The 14,438-nt window shown below is 50.1% G+C and overlaps 1 protein-coding gene across 1 annotated transcript; it reads right to left on the bottom strand.

The window, feature by feature from the left end:
* Nucleotides 1–5,546: 5,546 nt before the first annotated feature.
* On the bottom strand, nt 5,547–14,223 carry LOC130329812 (uncharacterized; the record flags this gene model as incomplete). Its single annotated transcript, XM_056553519.1, has 4 exons — nt 12,947–14,223; nt 12,103–12,260; nt 11,947–12,011; nt 5,547–5,672 (listed from the first exon to the last, which is right to left on the bottom strand). Coding segments are annotated over exons 1-4 (459 nt in total), but the record flags the coding sequence as incomplete, so codon positions are not given.
* Nucleotides 14,224–14,438: the final 215 nt, after the last annotated feature.

Raw genomic sequence — 14,438 nt, forward strand, 5'->3', positions numbered from 1 at the left:
GTCCCCCCCATGTATAATATTATATGCCCCCCCCAGTATATGTCCCCCCATGTATAATATTATATGCCCCCCCCATGTATAAGATTATATGTCCCCCCATGTATAATATTATATGCCCCCCCAGTATATGTCCCCCCATGTATAATATTATATGCCCCCCAGTATATGTCCCCCCATGTATAATATTATATGCCCCCCCCATGTATAAGATTATATGTCCCCCCCATGTATAATATTATATGCCCCCCCCAGTATATGTCCCCCCATGTATAATATTATATGCCCCCCCCATGTATAAGATTATATGTCCCCCCCATGTATAATATTATATGCCCCCCCATGTATAAGATTATATGTCCCCCCCATGTATAATATTATATGCCCCCCCAGTATATGTCCCCCCATGTATAATATTATATGCCCCCCCATGTATATGTCCCCCCCATGTATAATATTATATGCCCCCCCCAGTATATATCCCCCCATGTATAATATTATATGCCCCCCCCAGTATATGTCCCCCCATGTATAATATTATATGCCCCCCCCAGTATATGGCCCCCCCATGTATAATATTATATGCCCCCCCCAGTATATGGCCCCCCATGTATAATATTATATGCCCCCCCCCAGTATATGCACCCCCATATATAATATTATATGCCCCCCCAGTATATGTCCCCCCCATGTATAATATTATATGCCCCCCCCAGTATATTTCCCCCATGTATAATATTATATGCTCCCCCAGTATATGTCCCCCCCATGTATAATATTATATGCCCCCCCAGTATATGTCCCCCCATGTATAATATTATATGCCCCCCCAGTATATGTCCCCCCCATGTATAATATTATATGCCCCCCCCAGTATATGTCCCCCCATGTATAATATTATATGCCCCCCCAGTATATGTCCCCCCCATGTATAATATTATATGCCCCCCCACTATATGTCCCCCCCATGTATAATATTATATGCCCCCCCAGTATATATCCCCCCATGTATAATATTATATGCCCCCCCCAGTATATGTCCCCCCATGTATAATATTATATGCCCCCCCAGTATATGTCCCCCCATGTATAATATTATATGCCCCCCCCATGTATAATATTATATGCCCCCCCCAGTATATGCCCCCCCATGTATAATATTATATGCCCCCCCCAGTATATGTCCCCCCCATGTATAATATTATATGCCCCCCCAGTATATGTCCCCCCCATGTATAATATTATATGCCCCCCCCAGTATATTTCCCCCCATGTATAATATTATATGCCCCCCCAGTATATGTCCCCCCCATGTATATTATTAAATGCCCCCCCCCAGTATATGTCCCCCCATGTATATTATTATATGCCCCCCCCAGTATATGTCCCCCCATGTATAATATAATATGCCCCCCCAGTATATGTCCCCCCCATGTATATTATATGCCCCCCCAAGTATAAGATTATATGTCCCCCCATGTATAATATTATATGCCCCCCCCAGTATATGTCCCCCCCATGTATATTATTATATGCCCCCCCCAGTATATGTCCCCCCATGTATATTATATGCCCCCCCCATGTATAAGATTATATGTCCCCCCATGTATAATATTATATGCCCCCCCAGTATATGTCCCCCCATGTATAATATTATATGCCCCCCCAGTATATGTCCCCCCATGTATAATATTATATGCCCCCCCAGTATATGTCCCCCCATGTATAATATTATATGCCCCCCCAGTATATGTCCCCCCATGTATAATATTATATGCCCCCCCCAGTATATGTCCCCCCATGTATAATATTATATGCCCCCCCAGTATATGTCCCCCCCATGTATAATATTATATGCCCCCCCAGTATATGTCCCCCCATGTATAATATTATATGCCCCCCCAGTATATGTCCCCCCATGTATAATATTATATGTCCCCCCCAGTATATGTCCCCCCCCATGTATAATATTATATGCCCCCCCCAGTATATGTCCCCCCATGTATAATATTATATGCCCCCCCAGTATATGTCCCCCCAGTATATGTCCCCCCAGTATATGTCCCCCATGTATAATATTATATGCCCCCCCCAGTATATGTCCCCCCATGTATAATATTATATGCCCCCCCAGTATATGCCCCCCCAGTATATGTCCCCCCAGTATATGTCCCCCCAGTATATGTCCCCCCAGTATATGTCCCCCATGTATAATATTATATGCCCCCCCCAGTATATGTCCCCCCATGTATAATATTATATGCCCCCCCAGTATATGTCCCCCCATGTATAATATTATATGCCCCCCCCCATGTATAAGATTATATGTCCCCCCATGTATAATATTATATGCCCCCCCAGTATATGTCCCCCCATGTATAATATTATATGCCCCCCCAGTATATGTCCCCCCATGTATAATATTATATGCCCCCCCAGTATATGTCCCCCCATGTATAATATTATATGCCCCCCCAGTATATGTCCCCCCATGTATAATATTATATGCCCCCCCAGTATATGTCCCCCCAGTATATGTCCCCCCATGTATAATATTATATGCCCCCCCCAGTATATGTCCCCCCATGTATAATATTATATGCCCCCCCCAGTATATGTCCCCCCATGTATAATATTATATGCCCCCCCAGTATATGTCCCCCCATGTATAATATTATATGCCCCCCCAGTATATGTCCCCCCATGTATAATATTATATGCCCCCCCATGTATAATATTATATGCCCCCCCAGTATATGTCCCCCCATGTATAATATTATATGCCCCCCCCAGTATGTCCCCCCATGTATAATATTATATGACCCCCAGTATATGTCCCCCCCATGTATAATATTATATGACCCCCCAGTATATATCACCCCATGTATAATATTATATGCTCCCCCCAGTATATGTCCCCCCCATGTATAATATTATATGCCCCCCCCAGTATATGTCCCCCCATGTATAATATTATATGACCCCCCAGTATATGTCCCCCCCATGTATAATATTATATGACCCCCCCAGTATATATCCCCCCATGTATAATATTATATGCCCCCCCAGTATATGTCCCCCCATGTATAATATTATATGCCCCCCCCAGTATATGTCCCCCCCATGTATAATATTATATGCCCCCCCAGTATATGTCCCCCCATGTATAATATTATATGCCCCCCCAGTATATGTCCCCCCCATGTATAATATTATATGCCCCCCCAGTATATGTCCCCCCATGTATAATATTATATGCCCCCCCCAGTATATGTCCCCCTCATGTATAATATTATATGCCCCCCCCCAGTATATGTCCCCCCATGTATAATATTATATGCCCCCCCAGTATATGTCCCCCCATGTATAATATTATATGCCCCCCCCAGTATATGTCCCCCCATGTATAATATTATATGCCCCCCCAGTATATGTCCCCCCCATGTATAATATTATATGCCCCCCCAGTATATGTCCCCCCATGTATAATATTATATGTCCCCCCCAGTATATGTCCCCCCATGTATAATATTATATGCCCCCCCCAGTATATGTCCCCCCATGTATAATATTATATGCCCCCCAGTATATGTCCCCCCATGTATAATATTATATGCCCCCCCAGTATATGTCCCCCCATGTATAATATTATATGCCCCCCCCCCAGTATATGTCCCCCCATGTATAATATTATATGCCCCCCCAGTATATGTCCCCCCCATGTATAATATTATATGCCCCCCCCAGTATATGTCCCCCCCATGTATAATATTATATGCCCCCCCAGTATATGTCCCCCCATGTATAATATTATATGCCCCCCCAGTATATGTCCCTCCCATGTATAATATTATATGCCCCCCCAGTATATGTCCCCCCATGTATAATATTATATGCCCCCCCCAGTATATGTCCCCCCATGTATAATATTATATGCCCCCCCAGTATATGTCCCCCCATGTATAATATTATATGCCCCCCCAGTATATGTCCCCCCATGTATAATATTATATGCCCCCCCCAGTATATGTCCCCCCATGTATAATATTATATGCCCCCCCCAGTATATGTCCCCCCATGTATAATATTATATGCCCCCCCCAGTATATGTCCCCCCCATGTATAATATTATATGCCCCCCCCAGTATATGTCCCCCCATGTATAATATTATATGCCCCCCCCAGTATATGTCCCCCCATGTATAATATTATATGCCCCCCCAGTATATGTCCCCCCATGTATAATATTATATGCCCCCCCCAGTATATGTCCCCCCATGTATAATATTATATGCCCCCCCCAGTATATGTCCCCCCATGTATAATATTATATGCCCCCCCCCAGTATATGTCCCCCCATGTATAATATTATATGCCCCCCCCAGTATATGTCCCCCCATGTATAATATTATATGCCCCCCCCAGTATATGTCCCCCCATGTATAATATTATATGCCCCCCCCAGTATATGTCCCCCCATGTATAATATTATATGCCCCCCCAGTATATGTCCCCCCATGTATAATATTATATGCCCCCCCCAGTATATGTCCCCCCATGTATAATATTATATGCCCCCCCCAGTATATGTCCCCCCATGTATAATATTATATGCCCCCCCCAGTATATGTCCCCCCATGTATAATATTATATGCCCCCCCCAGTATATGTCCCCCCCATGTATAATATTATATGCCCCCCCCAGTATATGTCCCCCCATGTATAATATTATATGCCCCCCCCAGTATATGTCCCCCCATGTATAATATTATATGCCCCCCCCAGTATATGTCCCCCCATGTATAATATTATATGCCCCCCCCAGTATATGTCCCCCCATGTATAATATTATATGCCCCCCCCAGTATATGTCCCCCCATGTATAATATTATATGCCCCCCCCAGTATATGTCCCCCCATGTATAATATTATATGCCCCCCCAGTATATGTCCCCCCATGTATAATATTATATGCCCCCCCCAGTATATGTCCCCCCATGTATAATATTATATGCCCCCCCAGTATATGTCCCCCCATGTATAATATTATATGCCCCCCCCAGTATATGTCCCCCCCATGTATAATATTATATGCCCCCCCAGTATATGTCCCCCCATGTATAATATTATATGCCCCCCCAGTATATGTCCCCCCCATGTATAATATTATATGCCCCCCCAGTATATGTCCCCCCATGTATAATATTATATGACCCCCAGTATATGTCCCCCCATGTATAATATTATATGCCCCCCCCAGTATATGTCCCCCCATGTATAATATTATATGCCCCCCCAGTATATGTCCCCCCATGTATTATATGCCCCCCCAGTATATGTCCCCCCATGTATAATATTATATGCCCCCCCAGTATATGTCCCCCCATGTATAATATTATATGCCCCCCAGTATATGTCCCCCCCATGTATAATATTATATGCCCCCCCAGTATATGTCCCCCCGTGTATAATATTATATGCCCCCCCAGTATATGTCCCCCCATGTATAATATTATATGCCCCCCCCAGTATAAGCCCACTGCCCTCACCGCCTCCTCCTCCTCCGCACATCTCTGTAGTTGCCCCAGACGCTCCTCCAGCCTCAGCTCCTTCTCCTGCAGAGACGACAAATCCTGGAACCGCTTGTCCCGCTGCTTGGTGGTGGTCCTCAGGTCCTGGAACGAAACGCAACGTATGAGTGTCTGAATGAGGGTGCAGGAAAGCGCCATCTGTCAGTATATGTATATATATATATATCTACACAGCTCCATAAAATAAAGGGAACACATAACCAACACAATGTAACTCCAAGTCCCTGACACTCGTGTGAGATCCCTCTGTCCACTCAGGAAGAACACTGATTGACAAATCAATTTCACATGGAACAGACAACACGTGGAAATTATAGGCAATTAGCAAGACACCCCCAATAAAGGAGTGGTTCTGCAGGTGGTGACCACAGACCACTTCTCAGTTCCTATGCTTCCTGGCTGATGTTTTGGTCACTTTTGAATGCTGGCGGTGCTTTCATTCTAGTGGTAGCATGAGACGGAGTCTACAACCCACACAAGTGGCTCAGGTAGTGCATCTCATCCAGGATGGCACATCAATGCGAGCTGTGGCAAGAAGGTTTGTTGTGTCTGTCAGCGTAGAGTCCAGAACATGGAGGCGACACCAGGAGACAGGCCAGTACATCAGGAGACGTGGAGGAGGCCGTAGGAGGGCAACAACCCAGCAGCAGGACCGCTACCTCCGCCTATGTGCAAGGAGGAGCAGGCGGAGCACTGCCAGAGCCCTGCAAAGTGACCTCCAGTAGGCCACAAATGTGCATGTGTCCACTCACACGGTCAGAAACAGACTCCATGAAGGTGGTATGAGGGCCCGACATACACAGGTGGGGGTTGTGCTTACAGCCCAACACAGTGCAGGACATTTGGCATTTGCCAGAGAACACCAAGATTGGCAAATTCACCACTGGTGCCCTGTGCTCCTCATAGATTAAAGCAAGTTCACACTGAGCACATGTGACAGAGTCTGGAGACGCTGTGGAGAACATTCTGCTGCCTGCAACATCATGTGGTGTGGGGTGGCATTTCTTTGGGAGGCCGCAGAGGTTGTGCTTGCCAGAGGTAGCCTGACTGCCATTAGGTACCGAGATGAGATCCTCAGGCCCCTTGTGAGACCATATGCTGGTGCGGTTGGGTTCCTCCTAATACAAGACAATGCTAGACCTCATGTGGCTGGAGTGTGTCAGCAGTTCCTACAAGAGGAAGGTATTGATGCTATGGACTGGCCGCCCGTTGCCCTGAATCCGATTGAGCACATCTGGGACGTCTCGCTCCATCCACCACAGACTGTCCAGGAGTTGGCGGATGCTTTAGTCCAGGTCTGGGAGGACATCCCTCAGGAGACCATCCTCCACCTCATCAGGAGCATGCCCAGGCGGGGAGGTCATACGGGCACGTGGAGGCCACACACACTACTGTGGCTCATTGGGACTTGTATTAAGGACTAGGGATCGACTGATATCGTTTTTTTTAGGGCCGATACCGATAATCAGTGGAGGTTAGGGCCGATAAGTTATACAGATATTCCGGTATAAGTTATCGGCTATTTATCCCCCTGCGACACCGCTGCAGATCATCGATTTAAATCGGGCGCTTTAAATCAATGAACTGCAGTGGCTTTTGCGGGGCCATAGGCCGCCGCCACCACCACCCGCTTCTCTCCCCCTGCCTGTCCAGGGGTCCTGAGACCTATCACCGCCCCCCCGACATGCCACACCGCGTCCGAACCCCCCCCCCCCGCCCTGCCCCGGCCCCATTACCTCCCCCATCCCCGGTTTTATAATTACCTGTTCCCGGGGACCACTCTACATCTGGCTCCGGTGGCGTCCTCCTGGACTGTCACTGTGCGCACTGACTGTGACGTCACGTCGCGCACATCACATCACTGCGCACAGTGTAACGCAGGACGCAGCAGGAGCAAGAAGTACCGTGGGCTCAGGGAACAGGTAATTATAAAACCGGGGATGGGGGAGGCAATGGGGCCGGGGCGGTGCGGTGTGCCACACGGTGCGGTGGGTCGGGGGGCGGTGCATTATCGGCAAGGTAATTGCCGATACCGATAATGCCCAAAATCGTGATTATCGGCCGATAATATCAGCCATACCGATAATCAGTCGATCCCTATTAAGGACATTACGTAAAGTGGGATCGGCCTGTAGTGGGGTTTTCCTCTGTGATTTTGAGGGTGACTCCATATCCAGACCTCCAGGGGTTAATGATTTCCATTGATAATTTTTGGTGATTTTGTTGTCATTCAACTATGTAAAGAGGAAAAGGATTTCATACGATTCGTTCATTCAGATCAAGATGTTATCGCAGGGAGACCTTTAGTTTTTTGAGCAGTGTTATATACATTTATATATTGTGAAGGGACGCGTCATATTATCAAATTTATATCGATCTCTCACATGACTTGGGGCAGGTCACATGACGCAATATAATGGCCATTAGCCCAGGGGCATATTGTAAAACCTCCTGGAATGGGCACCTAACCTGCCTCATGCACGTATCATGGTGCCTTGGGCTATCTGGCCAGGTCATAGACAGGGGCACGGTCTACAAACATTCTCTGGTATGTGCCCACCTGGTGCCAGGGGAGATCTGGCCAGGTCATAGACAGGGGTCCGGTCTACAAACATTCTCTGGTATGTGCCCACCTGGTGCCAGGGGAGATCTGGCCAGGTCATAGACAGGGGTCCGGTCTACAAACATTCTCTGGTATGTGCCCACCTGGTGCCAGGGGAGATCTGGCCAGGTCATAGACAGGGGTCCGGTCTACAAACATTCTCTGGTATGTGCCCACCTGGTGCCAGGGGAGATCTGGCCAGGTCATAGACAGGGGTCCGGTCTACAAACATTCTCTGGTATGTGCCCACCTGGTGCCAGGGGAGATCTGGCCAGGTCATAGACAGGGGTCCGGTCTACAAACATTCTCTGGTATGTGCCCACCTGGTGCCTTGGGCTATCTGGTCAGGTCATAGACAGGGGTCCGGTCTACAAACATTCTCTGGTATGTGCCCACCTGGTGCCAGGGGAGATCTGGCCAGGTCATAGACAGGGGTCCGGTCTACAAACATTCTCTGGTATGTGCCCACCTGGTGCCAGGGGAGATCTGGCCAGGTCATAGACAGGGGTCCGGTCTACAAACATTCTCTGGTATGTGCCCACCTGGTGCCAGGGGAGATCTGGCCAGGTCATAGACAGGGGTCCGGTCTACAAACATTCTCTGGTATGTGCCCACCTGGTGCCAGGGGAGATCTGGCCAGGTCATAGACAGGGGCACGGTCTACAAACATTCTCTGGTATGTGCCCACCTGGTGCCTTGGGCTATCTGGTCAGGTCATAGACAGGGGTCCGGTCTACAAACATTCTCTGGTATGTGCCCACCTGGTGCCAGGGGAGATCTGGCCAGGTCATAGACAGGGGTCCGGTCTACAAACATTCTCTGGTATGTGCCCACCTGGTGCCAGGGGAGATCTGGCCAGGTCATAGACAGGGGCACGGTCTACAAACATTCTCTGGTATGTGCCCACCTGGTGCCAGGGGAGATCTGGCCAGGTCATAGACAGGGGTCCGGTCTACAAACATTCTCTGGTATGTGCCCACCTGGTGCCAGGGGAGATCTGGCCAGGTCATAGACAGGGGTCCGGTCTACAAACATTCTCTGGTATGTGCCCACCTGGTGCCAGGGGAGATCTGGCCAGGTCATAGACAGGGGCACGGTCTACAAACATTCTCTGGTATGTGCCCACCTGGTGCCTTGGGCTATCTGGTCAGGTCATAGACAGGGGTCCGGTCTACAAACATTCTCTGGTATGTGCCCACCTGGTGCCAGGGGAGATCTGGCCAGGTCATAGACAGGGGTCCGGTCTACAAACATTCTCTGGTATGTGCCCACCTGGTGCCAGGGGAGATCTGGCCAGGTCATAGACAGGGGTCCGGTCTACAAACATTCTCTGGTATGTGCCCACCTGGTGCCAGGGGAGATCTGGCCAGGTCATAGACAGGGGCACGGTCTACAAACATTCTCTGGTATGTGCCCACCTGGTGCCTTGGGCTATCTGGTCAGGTCATAGACAGGGGTCCGGTCTACAAACATTCTCTGGTATGTGCCCACCTGGTGCCAGGGGAGATCTGGCCAGGTCATAGACAGGGGTCCGGTCTACAAACATTCTCTGGTATGTGCCCACCTGGTGCCAGGGGAGATCTGGCCAGGTCATAGACAGGGGCACGGTCTACAAACATTCTCTGGTATGTGCCCACCTGGTGCCAGGGGAGATCTGGCCAGGTCATAGACAGGGGTCCGGTCTACAAACATTCTCTGGTATGTGCCCACCTGGTGCCAGGGGAGATCTGGCCAGGTCATAGACAGGGGTCCGGTCTACAAACATTCTCTGGTATGTGCCCACCTGGTGCCAGGGGAGATCTGGCCAGGTCATAGACAGGGGCACGGTCTACAAACATTCTCTGGTATGTGCCCACCTGGTGCCTTGGGCTATCTGGTCAGGTCATAGACAGGGGTCCGGTCTACAAACATTCTCTGGTATGTGCCCACCTGGTGCCAGGGGAGATCTGGTCAGGTCATAGACAGGGGTCCGATCTACAAACATTCTCTGGTATGTGCCCACCTGGTGCCTTGGGCTATCTGGCCAGGTCATAGACAGGGGTCCGGTCTACAAACATTCTCTGGTATGTGCCCACCTGGTGCCAGGGGAGATCTGGCCAGGTCATAGACAGGGGCACGGTCTACAAACATTCTCTGGTATGTGCCCACCTGGTGCCAGGGGAGATCTGGCCAGGTCATAGACAGGGGTCCGATCTACAAACATTCTCTGGTATGTGCCCACCTGGTGCCTTGGGCTATCTGGTCAGGTCATAGACAGGGGCACGGTCTACAAACATTCTCTGGTATGTGCCCACCTGGTGCATTGGGCTATCTGGTCAGGTCATAGACAGGGGTCCGGTCTACAAACATTCTCTGGTATGTGCCCACCTGGTGCCAGGGGAGATCTGGCCAGGTCAGAGACAGGGGTCCAGTCTACAAACATTCTCTGGTATGTGCCCACCTGGTGCCAGGGGAGATCTGGCCAGGTCATAGACAGGGGTCCGGTCTACAAACATTCTCTGGTATGTGCCCACCTGGTGCCAGGGGAGATCTGGTCAGGTCATAGACAGGGGTCCGGTCTACAAACATTCTCTGGTATGTGCCCACCTGGTGCCAGGGGAGATCTGGTCAGGTCATAGACAGGGGTCCGGTCTACAAACATTCTCTGGTATGTGCCCACCTGGTGCCAGGGGAGATCTGGCCAGGTCATAGACAGGGGTCCGGTCTACAAACATTCTCTGATATGTGCCCACCTGGTGCCAGGGGAGATCTGGCCAGGTCATAGACAGGGGTCCGGTCTACAAACATTCTCTGGTATGTGCCCACCTGGTGCCTTGGGCTATCTGGCCAGGTCATAGACAGGGGCACGGTCTACAAACATTCTCTGATATGTGCCCACCTGGTGCCTTGGGCTATCTGGCCAGGTCATAGACAGGGGTCCGGTCTACAAACATTCTCTGGTATGTGCCCACCTGGTGCCAGGGGAGATCTGGCCAAGGAGGAGGGGGTGAGGACATTCCGTGAAGTTACATATATAAACTAAGAAGGGGTCATCCTGGGAGGCAGTCACCATAACAGGGAGCAACTCCATGAGGATCCAGGCCCAAGAAAGAGAGACCATCCTCAGATTGCTGTCCTGCCTCCTCTGCTGCACCCAACACTCTGATCATCTGGAAGCATAACCCTGGGCGCCATCTTCCCTCTCTCTTACACTCCACAGTCTAACCCTATCCTCCTATCCCAAGACTCACTAAGCCCTTTCCATCCCTCTCTACCAAGACCCTGCATTAACCCCTTCTATCCCTGTTAACTGTATCAAGCATTGACCTCTCATGGCTATCACAAACTCCTATAGCCTTAGGGACAGAAAGCTGCTCTGGATTGAGCGCGTGTATTGGGGGTAATTAGGTGGGAGGGAAGATATTGTATTGGGTTATATAGTGTATTTAGAGGGTACTCGTGAATAAACCTTTGTATTATTAACCCTGTGTTGGGAATTACTTAAATCGTACAATTTATATAGGGAAACAAGAGTAAATTGTTAGCACTTGGAAAAGGAAGGAAGGAGGAATAGTATATAATATTTATACACGTCCATTCACATGAGGATATCCTTTTACATTGGCGAACCTTAAGCCAGGTTATTATATCCTGGCGCATCTGTATATATATATATATATATATATATATATATATATATGGTTGTAGGAAGTATACTTCTATACATACACCTTTACAGAGAAATAAGTGCCCAGATCATGTGACCTCCCCGTCTACCTCCTCCAGTAGGCGCAGCGCCTCCTTCATGTCGCTCAGTTGACACTTCAGCTCCTCAGTTTTGTCTATGAGCAGAAGATGAAGAGATCAGTCATTGACAGGAGGAGCAGCCTTAGTCCCTCACATCAGAGACCATCAGACCAGGCTGTCACTCACCTTCCAGGATCTGCTGTGCGGCCGTCCTTTCCTGCTGCACCGCTCGCTGCTGCTCGTTCTGATGACTCCGCTCCTTCTGCAGGCGCCTTATATCCTCCTCCAATCTCTCCAGAGCAGCGCTCGCCATCCTCCTGCGCTCCTCAGTGTCTGTCAACTCCCTGAACACGAATAGAAAAGGAGCCATGTAAGGCTGCAGCCTGCACCAGATACTTGGCCCCTCCCCCTGCCTGCACCAGACACTCGGCCCCTCCCCCTGCCTGCACCAGACACTCGGCCCCTCCCCCTGCCTGCACCAGACACTCGGCCCCTCCCCCTGCCTGAACCAGACACTCGCCCCCTCCCCCTGCCTGCACCAGACACTCGGCCCCCTCCCCCTGCCTGCACCAGACACTCGGCCCCTCCCCCTGCCTGCACCAGACACTCGGCCCCTCCCCCTGCCTGCACCAGACACTCGGCCCCTCCCCCTGCCTGCACCAGAAACTCGGCCCCTCCCCCTGCCTGCACCAGACACTCGGCCCCTCCCCCTGCCTGCACCAGACACTCGCCCCCTCCCCCTGCCTGCACCAGACACTCGGCCCCTCCCCCTGCCTGCATCAGACACTCGGCCCCTCCCCCTGCCTGCACCAGACACTCGGCCCCTCCCCCTGCCTGCACCAGACACTCGGCCCCTCCCCCTGCCTGCACCAGACACTCGGCCCTCCCCCTGCCTGCACTGCTGACTGCACCCAACACTCAGCCTCTGCTTGCACTACTGACTGCATGTAATCCTCAGCCCCTCCCCCTGCCTGAACCTGATCCTCAGCCCCTGCCTGCACTACTGCCCTCCAGTGGTGGTAACCATTACTTTTTGCTCTGGATGAGTCGGTGCTCCAGCTGGTGGTTGTTGTTCTCCAGAACTTCCTTGTTCCTGCTCAGGGCCTGCACCGTGTCCTGCAGGTCCTTCATCTGTGTCATGAGGAGCTCCACCTCCTGGTGATCTGTCTCCAGAAGCTTCCGCTGACTCTCCACCTCCCCCTGGACTCGCTGCAAAGTCGTCTGCAGGTCCTCCAGCTCCAGCTTCCCCTGAAGACAAAGTGTGATTAACCTTCTGTGCCCCACAATCCTTTGCTCCTCAGGAGGTGGTGATCGGGAAAACTAAGGGCCTGTTCACACCACCACACAGATCATGTGACCGTAGAGCAGGTGCATTGCCATAGAATGAAATGCTCCGCCTCCATCACATCCTATTGGCTCACACTTGTCACGTGACATATTTAACCGTCACGCATGGACGCGCACAGCAGTCTCAGTTTGGCTCAGATCTCCCCTCCCTACACGGAGCTCACATGGGCTCTGTGGCCCAATACATTTCCTCAGCTCATACGGCTCATAACTGTTTTATAGATCTACAGCGCTATGGCGATCCTCGTGCCTCCCCGCAAGCGCTTACTACACCCCACGCCCGCAGCTCTACTCCCCGTTCCCCGTTAACTCTCAAGGAGAGGGGAACATACAGTAGAGCATCGGGCGCAGGTAAAGTAGTACTGCGCAGGCGCAGCACTATGCAAATAGCGTAGGGCTAACGTGAGTATTGCGCATGCTCAGTTGTCCCTTCTCTACACAATTTGCATAGGGAGGCCAGCTGGCCATGCGCAGTCTGTATGCATTGCAATAGAATGAGATTTGCCTTCGGATGGCTTCGTGCAGCTTCAGCCAAACTGACTGCTGTGCGCGTCGATGCGTGACGGTTAAATATGTCACGTGACAAGTGTGAGCCAATCGGATGTGATGGAGGCGGAGCATTTCATTCTATGGCAATGCACCGGATTCCACCGATGGACCCGCTGACTAACATTGGCGTCTGTGCGGACTATTCTAGCGTGACAGTATTGCTGCGGAGCGCTGGGTCACGTTCACACAGGAAAGTGAGTAATATCGATCAATATCGCCAGTGTCCTCACTTATTCCACATGAGAAACTCGTCGGGCGGCCCCCACCCGCATCAGGAATAATACGCCCAGTGCAGGATAAAATGTACCAGGAAAGGTTAAAGGACCTTAACATGTATAGAAGAAAGAAGAGGCTGAGGAATATGATAGAGACTTTATATACAGAAAGGGAATCAACACGGGAAAGAAGATATATAAGAGAAGGAAAACTACCACAAGAGGACAGAGTGTTATATAGAGGACAGAGTGTTATATAGAGGACATAGTGTTATATATATATATAGAGGACATAGTGTTATATATATATAGAGGACATAGTGTTATATATATATATAGAGGACATAGTGTTATATATATATATATAGAGGACATAGTGTTATATATATATATAGAGGACATAGTGTTATA

Source organism: Hyla sarda, unplaced genomic scaffold (genome assembly GCF_029499605.1).
Source record: "Hyla sarda isolate aHylSar1 unplaced genomic scaffold, aHylSar1.hap1 scaffold_3220, whole genome shotgun sequence".
Taxonomy (NCBI): Eukaryota; Metazoa; Chordata; class Amphibia; order Anura; family Hylidae; genus Hyla; species Hyla sarda.